General features: G+C 44.1%; 2 protein-coding genes across 13 annotated transcripts; one reads left to right on the top strand and one right to left on the bottom strand.

Annotated features, from left to right (window-relative positions):
- Positions 1-3,395: 3,395 nt before the first annotated feature.
- LOC310833360 (uncharacterized protein) lies at positions 3,396-9,857 on the bottom strand. Its single transcript, XM_083716063.1, has 2 exons — positions 9,159-9,857; positions 3,396-6,778 (listed from the first exon to the last, which is right to left on the bottom strand). The coding sequence occupies exon 2, from the start codon at positions 6,755-6,757 to the stop codon at positions 5,843-5,845; it is 915 nt and encodes a 304-aa protein (XP_083572189.1). The 5' UTR covers positions 6,758-6,778; positions 9,159-9,857; the 3' UTR covers positions 3,396-5,842.
- LOC310833316 (uncharacterized protein) lies at positions 5,895-27,514 on the top strand. Of its 12 annotated transcripts, none has more exons than XM_083715954.1 (4): positions 5,895-5,979; positions 6,142-6,168; positions 20,400-20,500; positions 25,975-27,514. In XM_083715954.1, the coding sequence occupies exon 4, from the start codon at positions 26,150-26,152 to the stop codon at positions 27,302-27,304; it is 1,155 nt and encodes a 384-aa protein (XP_083572080.1). In that variant the 5' UTR covers positions 5,895-5,979; positions 6,142-6,168; positions 20,400-20,500; positions 25,975-26,149; the 3' UTR covers positions 27,305-27,514. The 12 variants fall into 12 exon arrangements, with proteins under 12 accessions (XP_083572080.1, XP_083572088.1, XP_083572087.1 ...); XM_083715958.1 differs by lacking the exons at positions 5,895-5,979; positions 6,142-6,168 and adding exons at positions 6,309-6,408; positions 6,544-6,570; XM_083715959.1 differs by lacking the exons at positions 5,895-5,979; positions 6,142-6,168 and adding exons at positions 6,309-6,408; positions 6,517-6,570.

The following is a 27,514-nucleotide window of genomic DNA, read 5'->3' as shown; positions in this document are numbered from 1 at the left end:
TACTCTTGTTCTCTCTCTTTTTCCATTTGCCCATTATATCCTCAGTGTCCTTGACTTCATCTGCCCATTATTGTCCTCATTGCCGTCTGGCTCATTGGCTCATTGTGGCCTTTATTCCCTTCTCACTTTGGTTTCATAATATTTAAGCTTGTCTGCCAAGCAAGTGCTAAACATATTGCTCTGCTTTCCTTTGGTCTACATCAGTGAGGCCTGAATGTGGGGTCTTCAGCCAACAAGCACATGCCTGACTTTGGGGAAAAGAATCATAGAATCATAGAATCATAGCGTTGGAAGAGACCACAAGGGCCATCGAGTCCAACTTCCTGCCAAGCAGGAAACACCATCAGAGCACACCTGACATATGGTTGTCAAGCCTCTGCTTAAAGACCTCCAAAGAAGGAGACTCCACCACACTCCTTGGCAGCAAATTCCACTGTTGAACAGCTCTTACTGTCAGGAAGTTCTTCCTAATGTTTAGGTGGAATCTTCTTTCTTGTAGTTTGAATCCATTGCTCCGTGTCCGCTTCTCTGGAGCAGCAGAAAACAACCTTTCTCCCTCCTCTATGTGACATCCTTTTATATATTTGAACATGGCTATCATATCACCCCTTAACCTCCTCTTCTCCAGGCTAAACATGCCCAGCTCCCTTAGCCGTTCCTCATCAGGCATCGTTTCCAGGCCTTTGACCATTTTGGTTGCCCTCCTCTGGACACGTTCCAGTTTGTCCGTGTCCTTCTAGAACTGTGGTGCCCAGAACTGGACACAGTACTCCAGGTGAGGTCTGACCAGAGCAGAATACAGTGGCACTATTACTTCCCTTGATCTAGATGCTATACTCCTATTGATGCAGCCCAGAATTGCATTGGCTTTTTTAGCTGCCGCGTCACACTGTTGGCTCATGTCAAGTTTGTGGTCAACCAAGACTCCTAGATCCTTTTCCCATGTACTGCTCTCAAGCCAGGTGTCACCCATCTTGTATTTGTGCCTCTCTCTCTCTCTCTCTCTCTCTCTCTCTCTCTCTCTCTCTCTCTCTCTCTTTGCCCAAGTGCAATACTTTACATTTCTCCCTGTTAAAATTCATCTTGTTTGTTTTGGCCCAGTTCTCTAATCTGTCACGGTCGTTTTGAAGTGTGATCCTGTCCTCTGGGGCAGTTTGGTGTCATCTGCAAATTTGATTAGGATGCCCTTGAGTCCATCATCCAAGTCGTTGATAAAGATGCTGAATAAGACCGGGCCCAAGACAGAACCCTGTGGCACCCCACTAGTCACTCTTCTCCAGGATGAAGAGGAACCATTGATGAGCACCCTTTGGGTTCGGTCAGTCAGCCAGTTACAAATCCACTGAGTGGTAGCATATTCAAGACCGCATTTTACCAGCTTCTTTACAAGAATATCATGGGGCACCTTGTCAAATGCCTTGCTGAAATCAAGGTAGGCTACATCCACTGCGTTCCCAGTGGATGGAGGACTCTAGGTTATAACAGGTGCTGAAATTTGCTTTAGAGGAAATCTGTTGAGAACACTGGCACCTCCTTCCCTTCTCTCTTCACTGGTCTTATGAAAACAAAGGTTTAGCCTCCCCTAACGGTCTGCAGATGTTTTGCCCAAAGGAGGAACACCCAAACTAGCTTTTCAAATCTCCCTTAAGGTGACATCTCAGAGCCAAATGTAATTCCAGTTCTTGTCTGGTTGGTGTAATAGCGTGTTTCTTGTTTTTAAGTGTATAACCCCTATATAAATAGGTATGGGCAAATGTGTCAGTTCCAGTTTTGCTCCATTGTTCACCCCACTCCCCTAACCTTAATTACAGTTTGCCCCAAAATTCACCATAAATTTGCATTTTAAAAAAAATTCACATGGAAGTCATGCACTTTGGGGTCTGCATACCAATACTGGCTGGGTTCATAATAAAAAGTGGGTGGAGCAATATATATGATTTTTTTTCTTTCATAAATAGGCTGGTTTGTTCATGCACCTCTAGCCTTCATGCAGGCAAGCAAGACTGTGTTCAAGGACAATTCCAGCCAGGCAAAAGCACTAAAGGAAGGTGTGAAGCAGGGTCAATAGAGGGTGTGGCCTGGATAGAGAGGGTGCAGTGTGGGGAGAGTTTGGGGGGCAAGATGGAAAGGCTTAGAGAACCACATTCACACCCCTGAGGCAGTGGTGGTCAACAACCTGGGTGGTTTTTAAAGAGTATTAGACAAATTCATAGAGGATGAGACTATCGGTGGCTACCAACCATCGTGATTCTGTTCACCCATGATGCTGCTGGGATGTCAGGGGTCATGCTGAAAAGGGCTGCACTGAGGAAGAATGGTGGGATCCACCCCCTCCCCCTCCTCCTGATCCTGAATCTTCTCAGGAGCAGGAGGATAGTATAGATTTGGAACAGTGGTTTGCAGAGGGGCAAATTTCAGAAGGCAGAAGCTGGGAAATACTGGATGGGGAACAGCTAGCAGAAGAAACTTTAGAAGAGAGAGAGTTAACAGATTCACAGTCTCTGGACAGCATTCCTCTGCTCAGCCCAAGGTCAAGAAGAGCTCAGAAAGTGTCAGAAGAGAAAACACAGAGGCTTCAAGCTCAGATTACAAGTAGGAGTGACGTATATTAATAGGGACGGAGGGGGGAGGAGTGAAATGAATTGGGAGCACCGCCATTCTGGTTAGATCAGGGGTCGGCAACCTAAGGCCCATGGGGGTTGTTTAAGTGGCCCATGGACCCCTGCCACCTGCTCGAAGACCCCCGCTGCCCACTTGGTTGGTTCCATGAGTTGTGCTAACCTGGCGCAGAGCAGGGAGCACTTTCTGTGATGCTGGCCAGCTTCCCATTGACTGCAGGAAGCTCTTGCAGCCAAGCTGTGCATGCCTCCTCCACACCGGAAGGAGTGCCAGAAATGGTGTTTGTGCATGCATGCACATGCATGTGTGTGTGCATGGACTCTGGCCCAGTGCAGTGTCTGCGAGATCAGAAACCGGCCCAAGCCACAAAAACTTTGATGACCCCTTTGTTAGATGCTTTCTTTTGTCCCTCACAGTGTTTATTAAAGAAACTAACTGGTAAGAATTCCCTTTAATTTGATCTGCTCATTTACAGCCACGGAGGACGAAGCCGATTCTCCAAAGACTGACATGGAGGCAGTGTGCCTCTGAGTGTTAGTTTCTGGGAATCACAAGTAGGCTGTTGCACTCAGATCCTGCTTTCAGACTTTCCAGAGGGATCTGATTGGTCACTGTGAGAACAAGATGTTGGAGCTTGTGAAGCAAGGCTGGATAGGGGTGCAGCCAGGCCAGAGGGAAGGTATGTGGTCTGGTCCAAAGGGTTAGATGAAAAGGGAACATTCAGCCATGGTTCCTGGGGTCCTCCACCCTGGTGATAAAAGATGAACACAGGTAAATGCTTCACTGCATACTTTAATGCTAATAAGAAAGTGAGGAAAGAACTATTCATTACAAAGCAGAAGACGTAATATCAAGGATACTTAAGAACATGATGTGTCATGATGGATGAGACCAAAAATATTATGAGCTTATCCAATCCATCACCCTGTTTCCTACAGGCTCACCATGTTCCCCAGAGAAATACACAAGGGTTGTGTGGAAAAGCAGAATACACTCCCTTGTGGTTAGTCTCCAGGAACATCTATTAATCAGAGATATGATGGGTTGCACACAACTAATTCCTACTCATAGTAGGTGGATTGATTTTGATGTTCATGCTCATTTATTTCAATGGGTACACTCTTAAGTAGGAGTAAACTGAATACAGCCCATAGTCTCTGAACATAGAGGTACAATTCTTAGCTATTCTGTTGAACAGCTGTGGCTAGATCTCTCCTCCATGGATCAATCTAGATGTGCCCAAAATGCCATCTAATCTTGAATGGCCATCTCCTGACCTCTGGAATCCTTCCTTCCTTCTCACATACTGACCTACCTAAAATGCACAGCTACCCTACCTAACTAACATGCAAAGGTCCCTCTTGTGCCCTATAAATCATTTTCTTTCCAACAGTAGCCAATTGTCTGGATCATGTTGAGGGCTTCTTCTGACACCCCTCCCTTTGTTCCATGATGAACAATCTCAACAAGCAAAAAGGGGAGGATATCTTTCCCTCTTAGCAATACATATCTTCCTCATACCACCATTCACTGGCCTAAACCACATTCTAGCTATGCGGTTTAGGCCAGATGGCATATATGCAAATTGTTCTGGCCATTGTAGGATGTGCCTTCACCAGAAATTCCTGTGATAAACTCACGCCGGCTAAAAATCTACACATTACTGGCTGGATGCGGAGCAACCACAAAAGCTGCCATGATCCTGCTACTCAATATAATATGCAAAATAGCCCTAAGCTGGTGGCCATCCCAGAAATGGGTTTGAGAAACAGTGGTTTTCATGGTTCCTATCTTGGGGAGAACACTTTCAAATAGTTTTGGAGGAGCAGATGTGAGTGGTGTGAAAACCAGTCGCCATCCCCTTTTAAATTTGCTTTGTCTTTTGTTTTGGGACAGTGGAGACAGCAACAAGAACATTCTTCTAAATGTTGAGCTGTAATTATATTTTCACTGTCCCAGCAGGAGTGCTTGGAGTGAACTAATTCTGATTTAATCAATTCATTGAAACTAATTCAAAGGAAATCTCTGAATTACACACTGTGTGTGTGTGTGTGTGTCCATTGCATTTGTCATTTATAACTACATGAAAAGTGATGTTGCTGTTTCAGTGCAAATGCCATAGTTGTTAGAGGGAAATAAATAAAACAATTGTTCACATCACGCTGTGTGTTTTGATGTTTCCTTACTCTTCTTAACTATATCTTATCCTTTGGCGACATCCACACCTTACATCTGAAGCACTGTGATACCACTTTAAACAGTCGTGGCTTCTTCCAAATGATTTGGGGAAGTGTAGTTTGTCAAGGGTGCTGTGAGTTTCTTGGGAGACCCCTATTTCCCTCCAAAGTCCCCTGGGAAGAGTGATTGATTGTTACGTTGCTCTGGGAATTGTACCTCTGAGAGTGAGAGAACCTTCCACAAACCACACATCCTAGGATGCTAGGTGGGGGCATGACTGTTAAAGTTGTCTAGCAGTGCTTCTAATGTGTGTTGTGGAGATGGCCTTTAGCACAGCAGCTTGTGAAAGCTGGGGGGGGGGGAATATGTCAAGGAACATGTGAATGAATTGTGAATCGAAATAGAAGGGGTGTGTGGAACTGGAAATGATTTTTCTTTTTAGAATGAGATTTCAAAGTATTGGTTCTTCAGTGATTCCCTGTCCTCTTAGCTCTGCTCACAGAGGTTGATGTTGTGTGTTGCTGTTTTTTAAATGCCCGCAAACCCCAAGTTTCCTCAGAACACAGTTTGAAAACCACGGTACAATACTTATTTCCCCCTCCCGCAAAAAGAAACAAGCAGAATAATTTATGGGCATCTCTGGGATGCTCAAGACTAGTAAGGAGAAAAATGTGTATATACGGTATTATATGCAGTGGCTATATAATAAAGAACATCTAGAATAGCCTTCAGCAACCTGATGCCCTCCAAGTGTTTGGGAGTACAATCCTCAACAGTCCCAGCTGGCTAGGACTTATGGGAGTTGTGGTCCAAAACATCTGGAATGCACCATGTTGGTGAAGGATGATCTAGAACCTGTCCTCTATTCAAAGGTGCAAGAAACTTAATTCTTGACTTTCAGAAGTACTGAAGACACACACCAAAACTGACTTCATTGAAAATAATCTGGGAGCCCATGTTCTTTGAAAGCTGTTCTCAGTCGTTACAGATCGTTTGTTCCTATTTGTGTTGTGTCTTCCTGTCTTGAGGACACTCCTGTCCCAATTTAGCATGGGGAGGAGTTGCTACGGCGGTATCTCCGGTATCCACCAGAGTGGCAGCAGCTTCCTGAAGAGCAGCCATAGCATGGTGAGCAATAGCTGGAACTGTAGCGGGGTGAGCAACAGCTGGAACTGTAGCGGGGTGAGCAACAGCTGGAACTGTAGCGGGGTGAGCAGCAGCTGGTACTGTAGCGGGGTGAGCAACAGCTGGAACTGTAGCGGGGTGAGCAGCAGCTGGTACTGTAGCGGGGTGAGCAACAGCTGGAACTATACCGAGGTGAGCAACAGCTGGAACTGTACTGAGGCGAGCAGCAGCTGGTACTGTAGCGAGGTGAGCAACATCTGGAACTATAACAAGGCGAGCAGCAGCTGGAACTGTAGCGAGGCGAGCAGCAGCTGGAACTGTACCAAGGCGGGCAGCAGCTGGAACTGTAGCGAGGTGAGCAGCAGCTGGAACTGTACCGAGGTGAGCAGCTGGAACTGTAGCGAGGTGAGCAACAGCTGGAACTGTACTGAGGTGAGCAGCAGCTGGAACTGTAGCGAGGTGAGCAACAGCTGGAACTGTACTGAGGTGAGCAGCAGCTGGTACTGTAGTGAGGTGAGCAACAACTGGAACTGTAGGGAGGTGAGCAACAGCTGGAACTGTAGCGAGGCGAGCAACAGCTGGAACTGTAGCAAGGCGGGCAGCAGCTGGAACTGTAGCGAGGCGAGCAACAGCTGGAACTGTACTGAGGTGCGTAACAGCTGGAACTGGAGTTATAGCCAGTAGGGCCACAGCTGGATCCAGATCCACCGCCATATCCAGGGGGGTAGCGGCAGCCAGAACTATTCCCCGAGGGGCGGCAGTAGCTTCTCACCCGGTTGCCTCCCCAATTCGAGCTGTATGGATTCCAGCAATCCTGGGGTCTGTAGCAAGTCATCTTCTTGGTTTGGAGGCGGATCTGGAATGGTGTAAAAGAAAGCGAAATGAGAGGAAAGTCCTTTGCTTGTAGAAACAGCATGGACAGATGTCTCCCACATTTCTAGTTCTTATGTTCTTGTTGTTATTAACCAGAATAACAACAACAAGAAGAGGAACAACAGGAGCAGCAACAATCAAGCCCACTCCCATTTGCTGTGCAGGTTCACCAATTGCTTCAGGGCTGAGAAGGAAGTGTCTCTGTCAACTCTTAGACTAATGTGTGCCTTGGAAATAAGTTATCCACAAGGTTTGGTTTATCTAATTGCCTTGATGCAGTTCTCAGCTCAGAGAGATCAATAGATACAGAGGTCTAGTTACCTAATCTCTCTCTCTCTCTCTCTCTCTCTCTCTCTCTTTCTTTCTTTCTTTCTTTCTTTCTTTCTTTCTTTCTTTCTTTCTTTCTCTATAAGAGCAAAAGTGAGGTATGTAGAGTTGTAGATAGATGATATTAAGGTTACCATATTTAAAAAAGTGAAAATCTGGACACTAAAGTTGTTGAGCTCTATTTTCCCCCACAAAGTTTTTCATTGTTTTTTTCTTTTCTTTTCTTTTTTCTTTTGCCAAATCAATACATCCAAAATGGGCCGCCATACACTCAGGCTCTCCTGGACATTTTGACTGATTTTTGTAAATTTCGCCCGGGCATCATTTTTGGCAGATGAATCCTGGGTATGTCCAATAAATTCCTGACGTCTGGCAGCCCTAAGATAGTTCTGTAGATCTACTTATCATCTACCTAGCATCTAACTGCCATCTATCAATTATTACTCTATTTAATTAAATGTGAAGTTAATTGAGATTATTGCAAATGGGGACAGCATGGGTTTATAGCTGAGCCAATGTGGAAGGACAGGGACAAGAACCAGACTGTGATAGCCAACTAAATTCTGCTCACAGTAGACACACTTCAGTTAGCCATCTCTATTCATTTCTGCTGGTCTACTCTAGATGAGACAAAGGACTTGTCCACACTTAGTTTTTGCTCTGCTCTTTCCAGGCAAATGTCTGCACTTTACAGCTGCTTGTCCCAGCATGCCTTTGTTTGTTTGTTTGCCCCAAACTTCCCCCACAAAAAAACTGAATCAGAGCAAATGTCAATTAAAGCTGAATTGAAACAAATGTCCATTCAGGTTTTCCACAGATTCGTGTTTGCTCCAATTGAGCTTTAAAGAGTGGGTTTCTGCAGGAAAAGCTCTGGAGCAGGGGTCAGCAAACTTTTTCAGCAGGGGGCCGGTCCACTGTCTCTCAGACCTTGTGGGGGACCAGACTATATTTTGAAGGGGGGGAATGAACGAATTCCTATGCCCCAGAAACAACCCAGAGATGCATTTTAAATCAAAGGGCACATTCTACTCATATAAAAACACATTGATTCCCGGACCATCTGTGGGCCAGATTTAGAAGGCGATTGGGCTGGATCCGGCCCCCGGGCCTTAGTTTGCCTACCCATGCTCTGGAGCAAAATAAAGGACACCTGGATGCAGGGTTTTAAATCATGGACCATGTCTGGAAAGAGCAGAGGAAAGGTAAGAGTGGATAAGCCACAAGGTAAAAGGGAAATGTAAAGGACCCCTGGATGGTTAAGTCCAGTCAAAGGTGACTATGGGGTTGTAGCACTCAGCTCACTTTCAGGCCAAGGGAGCCAATGTTTGTCCACAGACAGCTTTCTGGGTCATGTGACCAGCAGGACTAAACTGCTTCTGGCGTAACAGGACACCATGACGGAAACCAGAGTGCAAGGAAACACAGCAGCGGTATCTATTTATTTACTTGCACTGGCATGCTTTCGAACTTCTAGGTTGGCAGGAGCTGGGACAGAGCAGTGGGAGCTCACTCCTTCGCAGGGATTTGAACTGCCGACCTTCTGATTGGTAAGCCCAAGAGGCTCAGTGGTTTAGACTACAGTGCCACCCACGTCCCATCAAATAAGCCACAACATTGCATGCAGCTCTGAAGCTGCACTCCTACACTCACATGAGAATAAAGCTCAATTTAGTCACATTAGTTTTGAGTAAACACACTGTGATTTCCCTACCCCATATCTTTCTTTGAGTTTGTTATCTGATGGTGTTTGTGTTTGTTTTTCATTAATGTATCAGGCACAATGAGGAGGAGGAGAAAGATGATAACAATAAACAACAACAACAGCAACAACAACAACACAGGCAACTAAAATTCTCTTGTTTTGAATTTCAATTTTCCTCCCTAACCCTAACCCTTTTCCCTAAAATCTGTTGGCCCCACTTCCTTTTAGCTGATTTCAAGAAGGTATCTCACTATGGTGCAAACTTAGGTCCATTGATTTAGTTAAATATGTTCTTCACATGTCTCTGTGTAAGATAAATCAAAAGTGGACTTACCTGGATCACGGTTGATAGAAATCATCGAGATGTTTCTGAGAGTTCTCAGCGATGCTGACCTTTCTTATAGAGTTTCCCTTGGGTGTATAGAGTGTACATGTGGATGGTTAATAAACCGGAAGGCCAAAATTAGCACCCACATATTTTCCCTTATTTTCAGAAAGATAATTTGGTTTAGGCTGGGCTCACCATCACACCCTTGCAGTCTCTCTAATTTTAAGAAATTAAGTGTCATTTGTGTTCCAGGAGTCCATATATTAGACTTATGAGCCGCATTAGCCAAACAGATGGCTGACTCCAAGGTATATGTGACCCACATATCATGCCTATTGGGCTATTTACTACTGGAGAGGCTTCCAGTGAGGATTCTTGTTTCACTGAAATGGAAGTTACCCATAGCCCCAAAGGCATTTGCCTTTCACCTGTGTGGTGCTCCATAAAATGTTGGTCTACATCTCCTATTGTTTAGTGGCCATTGGTCAAGGGGCTTAGGGGAGTTCCCGAAAGTATCTGGAGTGATACCATATGTTAGCTACCTCTGTTTTAACTCATTAATTACATGCTAAAATTTTATAATATTTTAACTAGGATTTATATATTGTAAAGTTTGAAATACGAATTTGGTATTGTTGATTACTAAGTGGTTTTTCTCTTCTTTCTTTTTCTTGTTTCTTTTCTTCTATCTTTCGTTTCTTTTCTTTTCCAGTCTGCATTTTGAAGAATGCATAGATAAATATGTATTTTTATGTATTGTTTCTATTTCTTTTTTCTTTTTATATTCTTGTAATATTTAATAAAAATTAATTAAAAAAATTAATTACATGTTGAAATTTGAGGAACCTAAGAAGTCACAGAGAGAGAGTGAGAAGTGCCCAATCAGAACCAAATACCTCCTATCTGAGTATCATGTTCCTTACCGAGGTTAAGCAAACATCTCAGGTAAGCTCACAAGCAGGATAGGATGACAGAGGAAGCTGGTTCATCAGGGCAAGGGGCCACTGCCCCGTGAACCTCAATTTGCCCTTAGCCAGCTCCTACAAACTGCCTGCCTTCTTACTTACAATCAGTCCAGTGAATGGTCTGCCTGCTGGCTCCATCCTCCTTAGTGTCACTAGGGGACAACACTCAGATCAGGTAGGTCCACCTGTCATTGTCTCTGGCTCCAGAATTTGTTGGCTTCCCTGCATTCCACCCCACCAGTCTCAATAGACACCAACCACCACTGAATAGCCTTCACTTGCTGTTCCCCTCAGCCCCCAAATCCCTGGTATTAAAAAAATAAATAAAAATACACTGCCACCAAACATTGAAGTTCATTCATTCTTTATTATTATTATTATATACATCCCACTTTATCTCCAAGGACCTTTAGGCGATGTTTCCCATTTTGTCCTCACCACAATCCTTTGAAGTAGGCGAAGACCAAGTCCATGTCATATACAGTGGTACCTCAGGTTAAGGACTTAATTTGTTCCGGAGGTCAGTTCTTAACCTGAAACTGTTCTTAACCTGAAGCACCACTTTAGCTAATGGGGCCTTCTGCTGCCGCTGCACCGCCGGAGCACGATTTCTGTCCTCATCCTGAAGCAAAGTTCTTCAGCCGAGGTACTATTTCTGGGTTAGCGGAGTCTGTAACCTGAAGCGTATGTAACCCGAGGTACCACTGTATTTAAAACATGGTGATACCACTTTAAACAATCATGGCTTACCCCAACAATTATAGGAGATGTAGTTTGTTAAGGGTGCTGATAATTTTTTAGGTGGAGCCATTACTGTTTAGAGTGGCACCTTAGTACTACTACTACTACTACTACTACTACTACTACTAATTTATTTATAGCCCGTCCATCTGGCTGGGTTTCCCCAGCCCCTCTTGGTAGCTTCCAGCAAAATTTTAAAATACAATAATTCATCAAATATTAAAAGCTTCCCCAAACAGGGCTGCCTTCAGATGTCTTCTAAAAGTCAGATAGTTGTTTATTTCCTTGACATCTGACAGGAGGTTGTTCCACAGGGCGGCTGCTACTACCGAGAAGGCCCTCTGCCTGGTTCCCTGTAGCTTTGCTTCTCGCAGTGAGGGAACCACCCTTGGAGCTGGACCTCAGTGTCCGGGCTGAGTGATGGGAGTGGAGACGCTCCTTCAGGTATACTGAGCTGAGGCCATGTAAATGTGTGGATGTTGCATAAGAGATAGTGAGCGACTCAAGGAGACCCAGTGAGCTTTGTGGCCGAGTGGAGGATTTGAACCCTAGACCAACACTTTAATCACTGGCTCCATTTAGCCAATGATAATTGATAGACTGATACCCCATAAATGTGTCAATTCTTCTTTTAAAACCAGGCCATCTTAGCTTGAGTACATCACATTAATTATGTGCTATGTGTGAAGATGTTCTTCGTTTTGTCTAATCTTTGGGATCAGTTTTGAGAACATTGACCTTTTTCCTTCTGGCAGAATTTGCTAGAATCTGAATTTTACCCTAAATGTATGTGGACCAAAGACCAAACAGCTTTCCCAACCCCACCCCCCAGACTTCAGCATTTACATTCGCATTACTTAAAAGAAAACTTTCAAAGAGAACTAGAAGAGAGAACATCATGACCTTGTGCCTCACAAATTGCTGCTGAAATTAGCAGTTTCTCGTTTCAAATTGGTAGCTGCATGTATGCATTTTGGTCACACCTGCAGTGCTTCATGGGTTATGTAGTCATTCCCTTTAGCTTCTCTGATGACCCCTCCCACTTCTTTATTGATTTGATCATATTGACATGTACCTTTTCAATGAAAATAGACCAACATTTGGTGCTTGTGAAGGAAGGAGAACTGCTGTCCCACCCATGCCCTGTTTGTGGGTATCTAATATTTATTTTGGGAGAAAAGCAATGACCAACCTAGACAGCATCTTAAAAAGTAGACACATCACCTTGCCAACAAAGGTCCATATAGTTAAAGCTATGGTTTTCCCAGTAGTGATGTATGGAAGTGAGAGCTGGACCATAAAGAAGGCTGATCGCCGAAGAATTGATGCTTTTGAATTGTGGTGCTGGAGGAGACTCTTGAGAGTCCCATGGACTGCTAGAAGATCAAATGTATCCATTCTGAAGGAACTCAGCCCTGAGTGCTCACTGGAAGAACAGATCCTGAAGCTGAGGCTCCAAGACTTTGGCCACCTCATGCGAAGAGAAGACTCCCTGGAAAAGACCCTGTTGTTGGGAAAGATGGAGGGCACAAGGAGAACGGGACGACAGAGGAGGAGATGGTGGGACAGTGTTCTTGAAGCTACCAGCATGAGTTTGACCAAACTGCGGGAGGCAGTGGAAGACAGGAGTGCCTGGCGTGCTCTGGTCCATCGGGTCACGAAGAGTCGGACACGACTAAACGACTAAACAACTAAACAACAACATTTATTTTTATATGGCTAAAAATACCTCATTTTTTAAAATAATAATAATAATAATAATAATAATAATAATAATAATACAGTGGAACCTTGGTTTCCCAACTCAATCTGTTCTGGAAGTCAGTTCGACTTCCAAAACATTTGCAAACCAAGGTGTGGCTTCTGATTGTCTGATTGGCCCTGGAACCAATACCGTGAGCCAAATCAGACGTTTGGCTTCCAAGAAACGTTTGCAAAGCGGAACACTCACTTCCGGATTTGCGATGTTCGGGATCTGATTTGTTTGGGACCAAGCCGTTTGGGAACCAAGGTACCACTGTAATGAAACATGAGATTGTGGGGTTTAAGAAATAAATGCATGTACATTTGCTTCTGATATTTGTTGATCAACCAGTCCCCAGTGATTGGTTGTTCTGCAGTCCTAAGGCAGAGGTTGAAACGTCATTCTAATTAAATCTTGTGTCTCCATTATTGACTGGAAAAGGCAGCCAACCTTCATTAGCGAGAACAGAATTGAATCCCTGGATTATGCTTCTGAAAGGGCCAGACATTTACTTTGTCATTTTGACCATGCCAAATATCAACTAATTACCACTTCAGTGGGTGAAGGTTATGAAAAGGTCCTCTTAATACCACATGTCTAGAAGGCATCGCCCCTGGTGATGCTCTACATGCGCAATGTACTGTGTTATTTCACTAATAGCTGGTTCCATTCCTTTTGTACACCCGCTTCAAATTATATGATGGAAGACTATGAAAAAGGTTGTTCTACCCAAACCATCTCTTGTCCTTCCATAAACCAGGCCACAATCATCATGGCGATCTTCCAGATTTCCTGAACAAAACTTAAATGGGAGAAATAAGAAAATATCTTAATCCTTAGCCTTCTATCATCTTAAAGTAAAGGCAACACATTACATTAATTGCTGCCATTAATGTCATATAGGATTAGGATTTTTCCTTAAATCCCCATGGATATTTTTCTTCTTCTAATGCCTATCTCACTTTGATGTAAAGGAAAGATGTGTCTATGGGATTTCTTTGCTGGCTCCACTATATGAACAGTTCTCAATTATCAAATGCATTCTTATACATATTATTATAGTATATAATACACTCTGGAATTCCTAAATTAGCAAACACATAAAATATATAAATGCAACAATTTCATGTTAATATAAAATTATGCTGCAGAAATATGGGACTTTTTTTACAAAATATGTTTATTTCTTTTTTATTATTATTAAGGTTGCAGAAATATATATATATATATATATATATATATATATATGGATAAATTTATTGTTTCCCTCAGGTATACATTGATTCAAGGGTCCCTAGAGTTTTGATAAATATGTTCCAAATATCATTAAATTTATCCATGTATAATCTTTGTCTGAAAGTGATCCATTCATTGTCACAAGAGTTGCAACAAGAGTTGTTGTCGTTGATCGCAAGAGTTGTCATGTCATCTATTCATTGATCGAAGGGGACCATATTTTTTGTCCTTCCAATATATCAATATCAATCTTTTTGCAGATGCAGAGGTTCAAAGAATCCATTTGCGTTGACTGATTCTCAAGCCACATATACTAGATAGTTTAAGATGTTATCTTCAACAATTTTCTTTTTTTTTTAATATAAATTTTTATTGAATTTTCAATTTTTTTTAACACACAAACACACATAAAAACAAAAACAAAACAAAACATCTCAAATTTCATACCCTTACTTTCGTTGCCTTCTTTCATTGACTTCCCCACACCCCCCTTCCCACCTTCCAATTTCATTAATTATCTCAGCAAGTTATTTCCTCTCATCTCTTAAATACCATTCTTATCTTTTCTTAAAATTTATCATTTTTACTTGGTCCAGTTTTACTTATCCAATTTTACACATTTAATCCTTTTTCTAAGGTCGGCCCAAATTCTCTCCCACGAATTCCTCCCTTCTTGTGTTAAACCAAAGATCATAGTATTTCAATTCAAAATCTCAGATTCTTACTACTCTACTCTCCCCTCCCCCCCCTGGCCCGGTTCCTGTCCCTTCCCAAACCAATGTCCTCAAAAGAGAAAAAAAAAGACAGTTTAGCCCGGATTTCTCACATCAGAGGCCCTTAAGCCCCAGTTAGTCTCTCTCCACCAGTTTTGTTGATATTCCTTTTTGTTGGCCCTCTCTTCTCGAGGAAGTTCTGTCACAAGCCCCTCATATTTTCCTCCTTCCAAATCAGCCAGAAACAGTTTCTGCCCAGGATCCACCAATCTCCCATGCTCCAGCCTGAAGAAGAAGTCCCCAATATACTTATTTGTTCTTTTATAGTCCAATATTCCAGTTATTCCAGGGGTTTCTTCTTTTAACTTTCTCTCCTTTTGCAGATTTGTAATCCACTGGTCATCTTCTTTGTTTCCTTTGTTCCCAAAGGTTACAGGCTCTGGATTGATATTCTCCACCTGGACTTCCTCTTCTCCTTCTTCTTCTTTTTCCCCCAGTTCCAAAGTTATCTCTTCTTCTGCAGCTGCAGAGTTTTTTTCCATTCGCTTAATGCCATCCACAGAGTTGTTTAATTTAAGATTGAAGGTCACCAGCTGTTTACTCATGGCCATACTCTGCTCTTGTAGAATTCCCACAAAAGAAAACATTTTCTCTATCTCTGCCAGTAATTTTCCTTCAGCAGCCATTGCAATGTCTTTAGTTTCCTCCAGGGGGATTACCATCATAATTCTTTTCCAACAGTCTGTTACTTTGTTATTCAGAATTACTTTGTTTCCAGTCAATTCAGTTTTATTGTAACACTTTTAATCCAAAAAGATATTTGTAACACAGTTCCAGGCCTTGGCCAGCCGTTTGACAGCTCTTTTGACAGCTGTCAAACTCTTTATTCTTTCCTCGGGCTCACACGCAGGGCGCTCCCGGGTTCCCAAAAAAAGGGGGGGGGGTTAACCAGAAAAGAAAAACTTCTGAAATTTCTCTCTCCTCCTCTCCAGCACAGTAACTTCTTAGTCCAATTCGTAAAAGTTATCTGTTTAAACACCAAAGTCTTTCCGCCTTAATGCTCCTCTCCTTGCTTTAAAACTTTTGGTGGGGGGGGAGTGTGGACTTCCTTTTTAACACGTCCCCCGATCGTACTCGAATTCAAGGATAAAAACTTTAGTGCCGAAATTTCATTTTACTCACGGGTTGCTTGTTTCAGTCCAAATTTCAGGAAGAAAGACAGCGCTCTTCGGTCATGGCTCGCGGCTTCGCTCCGCCGAGGTAGCGATGAACTCTCAGCACCGCGCCGCTCTCCAGTCCACTCCGTAGCCTTTAAAAAGGCTCTTCGCGGGTCGGGGAGGGCGCTTAAGGTGCCCACCGAGTTACCAGGTCCGCAGGCTTCCGCGCCTGCGGTTTTTAAGGGTCCCCGTGTCGCCGGCACGGCAAGACCCATCCTCGACGGAGCCGATTCCCTCCGGAGCTCGGAGGGAATCCGCCATTACCCGTTCGCGCTATCCCGGAAGTCCTCCTATCTTCAACAATTTTCAACTCTTTCTCCACAATAATATTTATACATCCCAATATTCCCCCAAATTTACCAACATTGTATAAATATATATGTTTCAAATAAACATTTTCCTTATTACATACACCTCCAACACCATGTCATCATTGATAGGCCCTGTGTATGCAATTATGATGGAGTCCATTAACTCAAAATAAAATCTTTCGCTATATGAGAAATAATTTATATATGCATCATTATACATATTATTATGTAATATATAATACACTCTGTGATTTCTAAAGGACCAAATACATACAACAATTGTATGTTAATATAAAATTATGCAGCAGAAATATAGGGACTTTTAGACACAATGTTTTTATTTCTTAATGTTTCTATACAGCTTGATTTTAACAAGTGAAGAAGCACTCAAAGCAATTTACAAACAGAATAACACTGAAAATATCAGTAAAATAAATAAATCTCAGTTATAAACAGCAATTTAAAACCTTTAACAATAATTAAAGTCAATGCAGAGCAAACAAAAAACAGATTAAAACACATGTAAACTTTCTAGATATCTAGGCAGGCTAGTTTTAACAAAAATGTTTTTAACAGATGCCAAGAACAGTGCAGTGAAGGCATCTGCCTAATGCTAATTGTCAGGGAGTTCTGAAGAATGGATGCTGCCGCACTAAATGACGAATTTCCTGCAAAGGCAAAATGGAGATCATTTGCAACCTGGAACAGCGCCAGTTCTGCAGTGGTAGAATGGGACAGGTATATTGGGTGAGGGGATCTCACAGGTAAACTGGTCCCAAGCTGCTAACATCTTGATAACATCTTGAACTTTGAGGATATATGTGATTTTCTGCATATAATTCTGTCGCATTCTACTAGTCATCCATTTTAAAAATAATACAGTGGTACCTCCGGTTGTGGACGGGATCCATTCTGGAGCTCCAGTCGGATCCCGAGGTTTCTACAACCAGAGGGACTGCTTCTGCGCATGTGCGCATGGCAAAACACTTCTGGGTTTGCCGCTTTCGCAACCCGAAGTTTACATTACCCGCGGGTAACGTAAGCCGAGGTGCTACAGGCATTGAAAAATGTCAGTGAATTTGGATATAGGCAAGTATTCAATAAAATAAGTGGTCTACTGCAAGCAGAGCTCAAGTAAGTCAAATTGCTCTACGATTCTGTATTCTTTAGCTGTGGTTCTTGCATTGCAACAGGTTGGGGCCCCTTCTAACTCTAACAGTTCTATGATTCTGGGTTGGAAGAGTCAAGTCCCATGTGGAAATCTGCTTAAAATGGATTCCTCTTCCAACCCTCATGCTGGCCATATGTGTGACAACCTCCTCTTCTGAGGGATGGGGAAACATGCTCGTGCACCACTGTTGTGTATTTCTTTGTCCCAGTCATTGTTGGTTGCCTCCAGCCATCTAAAGTGGTGGCTGGCCCACAGCAGTATGGCAGCATTCAGAGAACACTTTGTTCCATTTCCCCAACATTTCCTTACGCATATGTGCCAGCTCCTAGGGGCTGAGGCACTGTCGCCCACCCCAATGGTTGTGGTTTTTTGAGGGTCTGGGCCCCTTAATGTTCAGAGGGTGTTCAGTTCCATCTCCTGGCTCCTTGCAACATGACACACATGATGTCAGGATGTTGCCTCAGGCCCCTCTCAATCATCTTGAGAAGATGGCACCTCTGTCCTTACCTGCTATTATTATTATTATTTTGCTTTTGCACAGTGTAAAAGCCACTTCTGGAAATGTAGCAGAAGTTCAGCACTCCTTTCTGTGTTAACTGCTTCCAGAAAAAACAAAACAAAACTGTTTGCAACCCCATTGCCCTGGGGTGGAATTTGAGGATATATGAAGACATGCAGTTATTTCCCACCACTTTCATGGGTGAATCATGAGGAAGTGTTCCTATGTATAAAGGGTGGTGGATGGTGACATGTCCAGAATGACACCTGCTGTTGTGTCTCACCACGTCCACTGCTGTGAATGACATGACAGTACATCGATCGGAAAGCCACACAGCTCCATTATGCACCAGGTAATGTAGTGCGGATGTTCAAAACCAGGACAGAAGAGCTAAAATTATAACCAGGGAAACTAACACAATAATCCTCACAACTAAATGTGCTCTTGGTCATTGACACGGATGGGCAGAATAGCCCTTTCTGTTCTGTTTTGTTGGTGCTCAAATTTAAGTCTGTTACATCCCATTTTTCTTACTGATCTTTCAAACACACACACACACACACACACACACACACCACCACCACCACCACCACAACCTGCACAAGGCCCATTTTATGTTCAGATGTTCTTCTGAATACAGTGGTACCTCAGGTTACAGACACCTTGGGTCACAAACACTTCAGGTTACAGACTCCACTAACCTGGAAGTAGTACCTCGAGTTAAGAACTTTACCTCAGGATGAGAAGAGAAATCGTGTCCCGGCGGCGTGGCAGCAGTGGGAGGCCCCGATTAGCTAAAGTGGTATCTCAGGTTAAGAATGGTTTTAGGTTAAGAATGGACCTCCAGAATGAATTAAGTTCATAACCAGAGGTACCACTGTACCAGTTCCTGGAAATTGCAGGAGAGCAGAGTGCTCTTGTGTTCAGGTCCTGCTTGTGGACTTCACCCAGGGGCACCTGGCTGGCCACTGTGAAAAGGTAAAAGGTAAAGGTAAAGGACCCCTGGACGGTTAAGTCCAGTCAGAGGTGACTATGAGTTTGCGGCACTCATCTCGCTTTCAGGCCGAGGGAGCTGGCGTTTGTCCACAGACAGCTTTCTGTGTCTTCTAGCCAGCATGACTAAACTGCTTCTGGTGCAACGGGACAGCTTGATGGAAACCAGAGTGCACGGAAATGCCGTTTACCTTCCCGCCACAGTGGTACCTATTTATCTACTTGCACTGGCGTGCTTTCGAACTGCTAAATTGGCAGGAGCTGGGACAGAGCAACAGGAGCTCACCCTGTCATGGGGATTAGAAGCACCGACTTTCCGATCAGCAAGCCCAAGAGGCTCAGTGGTTTAGACCACAGCGCCATCCATGTCCCTATTGTGAAAACAGAATGCTGGACTAGATGGGTCATTGAGCTGATTCAGCAGGGCTCTTAGGTTCTTGTAATGGCTATGTTCTGCCTCCACTGTCTTCTCTTAAACAAGACACTAGAAACATCCAACTCCACCCATCTACAACTGAGTCCAGTGCCACATAGTGAATTAACTATTTACTAATGTAGAATCATAAAATTGTAGAGTTGTAGAGGTATCCCAAGGGTCATCTAGTCCAACGTCTGGCAATGCAGGAATCACAACCAAAGCACCCAGGGCAGAAAGAAAGTCCACAACTCTCTTCCTGATGCTGAATTGGAATCTCCTTTCTTTTAACTCAAAACCATGACTTCAAGTTCATCAATCACCAGCATCTCCACCTAGGGCTGGGAAAGATCCTTTTTGAAACTATGGAGAGTTGTTGCAAATCAGTGTAGGCAATACTGAGCTATATGGACCAATATTCTGACTAGATATAAGACAACTTCCTAGGTTCCTATATTACATCTTATAGAATGCCCTCCCCATAAAAGCTAAAGGTAAAGGGACCCCTGACTGTTAGGTCCAGTCGTGGCCGACTCTGAGGTTGCGGCACTCATCTCGCTTTAATGGCCGAGGGAGCTGGCGTTCAGTTTCCGGGTCATGTGGCCAGCATGACAAAGCTGCTTCTGGCAAACCAGAGCAGCGCATGGAAACACCATTTACCTTCTCGCCAGAGTGGTACCTATTTATCTACTTGCACTTTGATGTGCTTTCGAACTGCTAGGTTGGCAGGAGCTGGGACTGAGCAACGGGAACTCACCCCATTGCGGGGATTCGATCCGCCGACCTTCTGATTGGCAAGTCCTAGGATCTGTGGTTTAACCCACAGCACCACCCATGTCCCTCTTGTTATAAACTATAATGTCCAGGTTGTGGCTTTGAGGCTTACCTTAGCATCAAGCTAAGAGCTTTTGAAGAGATGCCTTCAAAAAAAAAAAAACTTTTGAAGAGATGCCTTCAAAAAAGTTACCCTCTTGTTTTCTTTACTTTATTTGATCTGCTTTGTGATACCTGGTGCAAATAATGCATGTTAGCCAGGGATACATCTCCCAGAACTCCTGTCTGTTTGCATGGATTTAGGGAAAGTATTAATAACATAGTGCAAATCCCTTCTCCAGCGAGTCTAAAATTACAAGGGTAGAGAAGCATGTTAACTGCAAATTAATAAGGTGCAAAAGCACTAAACCAGTATATGAGATTAGTATGAACACTGGGTTGACATCTAATTAGATTTTCTTTTTGTAGATGAGGTCCCTTAGGCTGTGTGAAGATCTATAAAAAAGAACTCGTGGGTGAACAGTATTCCAGAAAAAGATCTCATCTGAAATATCTCTTCAGACATCAAGGTAGGCCCAAGTTGATTCGTGCTTTTAAAATTTGTGAACTGTTTCGGTGCATATATTTTTTAAAAAACTGGGGGTGGGAGCCAAGGTTAATTGGGGATGGGTCATAAGTTAGTAGCAGAGCATATTGGCATGCTTTGCACAAGAGATATTCCGGCCTTCCATTTTTTATTTTTTATTCTAAGGGAGCAGGTAGCAAGAAAGACCTTGGATGGAGACCCTAGAAAGCTGTTGAAACTGCAGGGATGTCAAAGAATTCTGACAAAAAGATAAATAGAAGCAGATGCTATAAAAATAAAAAATAAAAATTGTCCAGTAGCACCTTATATAGACCAGCTAAGTTTGTTCTGGTATAAGCTTTCATGTGCATCTACACTTCTTCAGATACTCTGAAACAGAAGTCACCGGACCCCTATATATAGTGAGAGGGTGGGGAGGGGTATTTCTCAGAAGGCTAGTAGGAGATGGGTGATAGGCTCAATGGGCATGGTAAACCTGTTGATGGCTGTTAACGACTGCAATTAGTCCTACAAGAAAAAGCAAGGGATAATATGCAAATGACCAAAAATAGCTTTAGCATATGTAATGAGACAAGAATCCAATATCTCTATTCAGACCAGGTCTCTCCATAGTTTTCAGTTTGGTAATAAGTTGTAATTCAGCAACTGCATCAGACCAACACGGCTACCTACCTGAATCTAGAAGCAGATGATGTTTGCTTTATCATCCTATATCTGAAACAGAGATTAATCCAGAGAATAGGATTGAGATTCGTTATTGTTGCTGCTTTCAAACCGTGAGCAATCCATAATGGATTAGGTTTCTCTTTCCCGCTTGCCTTGTGTTTCTTTTGCACTGAAATAAAGGGGGTGGAATAACGTATGGACAATGTAACTTGCGTAATTAATGGTGTGCGTCATGTAATTCCACCACAGTGGACAGTGAAATGAGTAATGTTGGTTTTGACAGAAGGCAAATGGCAGAGGAATGGGAATGGTGCTTTGCCTGGAATATCGTGTCCAGTTCTGGGCACCACAATTTAAGAACGATATGGACAAGCTGGAACATGTGCAGAGGAGGGTAGCCAAGATTATCAAGCGTCTCGAAATCAAGCCCAATGAGGAACGGCTGAGGGAACTGGTTATGCTTAGTCTAGTAAAGAGGAGACTAAAAGGAGATAGGATAAAGGTAAAGGGACCCCTGACCGTTAGGTCCAGTCATGGCCAACTCTAGGGTTGCAGTGCTCATCTCGCTTTATTGGCCGAGGGAGCCGGCATACAGCTTCCGGATCACGTGGCCAGCATCACTAAGCCGCTTCTGGCGAACCAGAGCAGCACACGGAAACGCCGTTTACCTTACCGCCACAGTGGTACCTATTTATCTACTTGCACTTTGATGTGCTTTTGAACTGCTAGGTTGGCAGGAGCAGGGACCGAGCAACGGGAGCTCACCCCGTCGCGGGGATTCGGAGATGATCAAGGGTCTGGAAATCAAGCCCAATGAGGAATGGTTGAGGGTACTGGTTATGTTTAGTCTAGTAAATAGGAGACTGAAAGGAGATAGGCTAGCCATTGCCAAATATCTAAACAGCTGTCACATGGAAGATGAGTAAGTTTGTTGTTTCCTACTCCAGAGGCTAGGAACTAAACCAATGGATTCAAGTTACAAGAAAGGAGTGTCTGGCTAAACAGCAGCAATAACTTTATGACAGTAAGAGCTGTTCAACAGTAGAACATACTCCCACAAGAGGTTGTGGAGTCTCTTTCCTTGGAGGTTTTAAAGCAGAGGTTGGATGGCCATCTGTCTTGTATGATCTAGTTGACATTCCTGCATTGTAGGTTGAACCACGTGATCCTTGGGGTCTCTTCCAATTCTGCGATTCTATGATTCCATGGAACACAGAGCAGAAATGGAAGCAATGCCTCCTTACATTCTTGTTGCCAACCGGAATAGATGTACTAATGAGAGGATTAAGTGCAAAGTAGCCACAAGTGCTCATGTAGAAGGTTCTAGGCAATTTAGTAGCAAGTCTGTTAATCCATTGGCTGCCTATCTTGTGGATTCATCCTTCACTCCAAGGCTGAAGGCTTTGGAAGGCAAAATGTCTCATGGAGAATCAGAAGGGAATGAAGCAAAGTGAGGTGTAGAGCAGTGTTTTTCAACCACTGTTCCGCGGCACACTAGTGTGCCGCGAAATGTTGCCTGGTGTGCCATGGGAAAAATTGAAAAATTCAAAAGATTTAAAAATAAAGTATTTTATAATTTTTCATATTTCTGTTTACTTACTATTTCATAATAAAGTAATTATAAAATACTTTCTTTGTGTTTATTTGATTCCTATTCAAGAGAATTACTTTATATATAGTCAATATAGGCACAGAGTTAATTTTTTTAACATTTTCTAATGGTGGGGTGCCTCGTGATTTTTTTCATGAAACAAGTGTGCCTTTGCCCAAAAGAGGTTGAAAAACACTGGTGTAGAGAGTCCTCTCAAAAGTGAAAGTGCTGGTCAGCTAAACTTCACCAACAGCAAATCTTTAAGCACCTTTATTTATTTATTTGTTTATTTTTAAAATGCTTATCTTGGCCACTTTCCCCTCCAATGTAGATCTTCATTCTCTGAGCTGGAGAGCTGATTAACAAGGTACAGGTTTTTAGCTGCTCGAAACTATACTGTCTTACTTGTTTTTAACTGACCACATGTGTCAGGTCTGCCTCTAGATCCCAGCTCACAGAGGACCAACGCCCGGTGCATATAATGTACAAAAGTCTTTATTGAAGTTTAGTTTCCATTTCAAAGCTCTGGGCGCGCAGACCCACGTCTTGACGCTAGACCGGCTAAGTCCCCTCTGACTCACTGCTCCACCCACACCAGTTTAAGATTCTAGCCCGGCTCCACCTCTTACGCTGTTCTTTCCTTCGCTGGGTCCTTCTGCCCTCTGGGGTTTCCTCCTTCCTGGACTCCTCTGACGCTGAGCCCCCTGAGTCTTGTCCCTCCCTCCGGCGGGCTTTAGGACCTGGCTCCCTTCCCGGGCTCCCCGCTGTGCCGCGCTCCTGTACATTTGAACTTGGCGCGTGCGCCCAGCCGGTGACTTTCCTTCTGACCGTTTCCCCGCTTCCTGATGTGGGCGTTGCCAAACCTGACTCCTCTCCTCCCTCTGGTGGTGAGGACACTGGTCCCGACTCCTGGGACTCCCCCTCCCCACTGCGCTCTGGTGGAGACGCTGGTCCTGATCTCCAACTGCTGCTCAGGGACTCCCCGCTGGCCCCTTCCTCCTGGGGCTTCCCCCCTGGAACCCCCCTCGCTCTGGCCACCGGCGCTCCCTTCTGTGAGTCCTCCGATTCGCTAGAGAGGCTTGTGGAATAACTCTGGCCACTGTCACTGCCTGCGCCCCCCTCGTACTCCTCCTCCTCACTCTCCATTTGCTCCCCCTCCTGTGTCTCTCCTTCTGAACCCCTGACAACATGTTTTAAAACAACTATCTGCAGCTGCTACTTCAATCGCCTCGTTTTAGTTTGAATTGTATTGCGACTGTAGGCTATGATATGCAAGGTTCCTTGTGTGGTATATGCATCTGCCCAAAAATATTGTGGCCTACATACACATTTATAAATACCGTTGCATGCGTCCTCATCTCAGAGCTGCGAGACAGTCCATTGGTTCCAGCACTTACCCAGAATTCAGTTTCCTTGGAACGAAGGTCAGTGGAGACTGTGGTGCCTTTGGGGTATAGGGTTTTATTTACACATATACAACCTGAACGTAGGATAGAGGGGCTCACAGCATTAGCACGCCACAGATCTTGCCTCCACAATAGGTTCCCAGGGACTTCCCACAGCTTTGGATTCAGCACAGAGCAAGGCAAGCTTCTGTGTCTCCAGTTTCCAGCATCACACACTAAAACTAGGTCCCCTGGCCTATTGTTCTCCTTCCTAGGATGATACAGCATCCAGTCAGGTCAGATGGGAAATGCCTACCCCATCCTGGAAGCATGTTCAGTTGTCCCCAATCTCTTCTTAGCTAACTCTTAGAGATGCTGACAAGGCCAGCCAAGGCCAAGAACTGGGCTGACCGGTTCACCAGGTTTCCACTCATAGATGCTAAATTCACAAACACATAATCAAAGGACTGGAAGGGGCCCATGGATATTATCCAGACTGACTCCCCAAAAGCCCCACCTATAATACTATGTAGAGTTGTATTCAGTGTTCATCCTATTTAGTATAAACCCATTGAAATTAATGGGCCTGATTTATATGGGTAATAGGGCAGTTAATAAAAACTTTTTTTAATGTCTGCTCCAAAGGTCTTATTTTACTAGACTAGGGATTATATAGCTGTATCTGAAATTTCATGCATATCAGTTAATATATTGACCCTGCTCCACTGAATTGAAAGTTCGGCTTTCACAACATAGGAAAATGGCCAAGTAAACAGCTATTTTCATGGAGGAGGGTCAATATATTAAGTGATATGCATGGAATTTCAGATATCGCTATATAATCCCTAGTGTAGTAAAATAAGACCTTTGGAGCAGGCATTATTTTTTTTAAGAAAAGTTTTTCATGAACCGCCCTAATGGGTACATTAATTTCAAGGCATCCACTCAAAGGGTGAACAAGAGCATAGATTTTTATCTGCGTGTGAAAGAAGGAAGAGTGGTGGTGACTCCAAGTTTTCAGGAGTCCTTTGACACCCCTAATGCCCACCTCTCCTGAGTCTACCCTCTCACTGCCATTCTAGGCAGCTGCTCTTCTTTGGCATCACTGCCACTACACAGAAGTGACAGCTACTTCTATTTCTCGCCACCACTGCTTGTTCATCTCATCTGGGGCTAGAGTGAGGGGCAGGTGAGCAGGCTTGTCACAATTGCAAAGAGGAGGAGCAAGTCCAGGGGGACTCTTGCCAATGCTCTCTGGCCCCCACTAGTGTGCGGGCCCTCAGAGGCTGCCTGGCTGCAGTAGCATGGCATGGGTTGCCAGTGCCTGGGACCATGTGGAATTGAGGAAGGGAAATGGACACAGTATGCATGCGCATTCAACTGCCTAATGACATCCGTGTCACCCAGGAGATCACAGCCATGGAGATAAGAATAGAGAAGTCATTCCGTTGTCTGGAGAGGTCACTTTCTGGTTCACATGGAAGAAGCCGTTTTCAGCTGAGCTCAGCGACTGAAGCGCACAGCTGTATTGAGGCAGTACTGGGTGTTGAAATTTTGCACCCCTAAGAATTTTGCACCTGGGGCAACTACCCCAGTGCCCCCCCCCCCACATGCTATATCTCTGTCTGGCTGCGCAAGTAGTTGCTGCCAGTTCTGAAAAAATAGGAAGTTCTTTAGGAGAAGGAGGTGGAGGGAGTTAGAAGTAAAAAAATGAAATTAATCAGGTGGCAAAGAGGAGCACAACGACTTGTTGCTGGTCCTCCCCTGAACTAGATAATTCCCACCAATGATTTTTTCTGCTTTTTTGGGTTTCAGGTGTGCCTCTTTCCAAGAAAGATGATTGGCATCAGTCTTCTAAGCAACTATCCACCTGGTGGCCTTCAAATGATCCACACACCACAAAGCATCAGTAGCTCAGGCCCTAGCATCTCTCACACGAGCTGCCACAGACCCTATCACGGTGGCAGCAGCTGCTACAGACCACAAGGTTATGGTTATGTCTCTAGCTATGGCGGAAGCTGCAATAACCCTTGTGGCTACAGCAGGCAATCCAGTTATGGAGGAAGCTGCTACAGACCACAAGGTTATGGTTACGTCTCTGGCTATGGCGGAAGCTGCTATAACCCAAGTGGCTACAGCTGCCAATCTAGTTATGGAGGAAGCTGCTACAGACCACAAGGTTATGGTTACGTCTCTGGCTATGGCGGAAGCTGCTATAACCCAAGTGGCTACAGCTGCCAATCTAGTTATGGAGGAAGCTGCTACAGGCCACAAGGTTATGGTTACGTCTCTGGCTATGGCGGAAGCTGCAATAACCCTTGTGGCTACAGCTGCCAATCTAATTATGGAGGAAGCTGCTACAGGCCACAAGGTTATGGTTACGTCTCTGGCTATGGCGGAAGCTGCTATAACCCAAGTGGCTACAGCTGCCAATCTAGTTATGGAGGAAGCTGCTACAGACCACAGGGTTATGGCTACATCTCTGGAAAATCCTGCTATGGGCCACGTGGCTATAAATCCCTCTGCGGTTATAGCGGAAGCTGCTATGAACCGTGTGTCCATAGTCCCCTCTACAGTTACAGCAAAAGCTGCTCTGGGTCACATGGCTACGGTTACAGCTCTGGCTATGGCGGAAGCTGCTGCGACCCATGTTATGGCGGAAGCTGCTACAAGCCACAAGGTTGTGGTTACCTCTCCGGCCAAGGCAGCAGCAGCTGCTACAAGCCACGTAAATACAGCAGTGTCTCTGGTTATGGCGGAAGCTGCCACGAACAACGTGGTTATGGGTACCACTGCGGTTACGGAGAAAGTTCCTGTGACCCGTGCTATGCTCCCAGCTGCCACCAGCCACGCTATGCCTACAGGCGCCGTTACAGCTGCCGATCTACTTCCAGTGACCCGTGTTAGTACGGCTCAGGATCATCATAACCATCCAGTCACTGGAGGCATGACAGTGGCAGCTCTATTGGTTGTGGGCCATGCTAAACCCAGAAGAAGAAAAAATCTCCAGGAAGACCAAGAAGACTCAAGATATTTGAAAGCATTGCTGAGCTTAGTACATATTGTTTCTTCTGAGAAATGCTCATCGCCTCCGAAACACACACGCACACCTACAATTCAAGTTGGAGTGAACCCAAAGTTTTGATGTCTGGAACCTTTGAAAATTAAGTTTTCTTTTTCTCAAAGTTCTCAATCGCATAACTTTACAAATTGCTTTGCAAATCACACCTTGGTGAGCCAAACTTTGTTATCTGTATGTCATTTTCCTGCATTCTTTTTATTCACACCCTGTCAGTAATGTTACGAGTAGCTACATTCCACACCCTTGTTTCCAATAAAGCTTTGCATCGCATAA

This window comes from Podarcis gaigeae, assembly GCF_964106915.1.
Source record: "Podarcis gaigeae genome assembly, chromosome: 16".
NCBI lineage: Eukaryota > Metazoa > Chordata > Lepidosauria > Squamata > Lacertidae > Podarcis > Podarcis gaigeae.
Note: the sequence above shows the minus strand (reverse complement) of the source record. Positions and strands in the feature narration are given on the sequence as shown.

Coding starts and splice junctions, on each gene's coding strand:
- LOC310833360 (XM_083716063.1), bottom strand. CDS start 6,757: ATGACTTGCTACAGACCCCAGGATTGCTGGAATCCATACAGCTCGAAT.
- LOC310833316 (XM_083715954.1), top strand. CDS start 26,150: ATGGTTATGTCTCTAGCTATGGCGGAAGCTGCAATAACCCTTGTGGCT.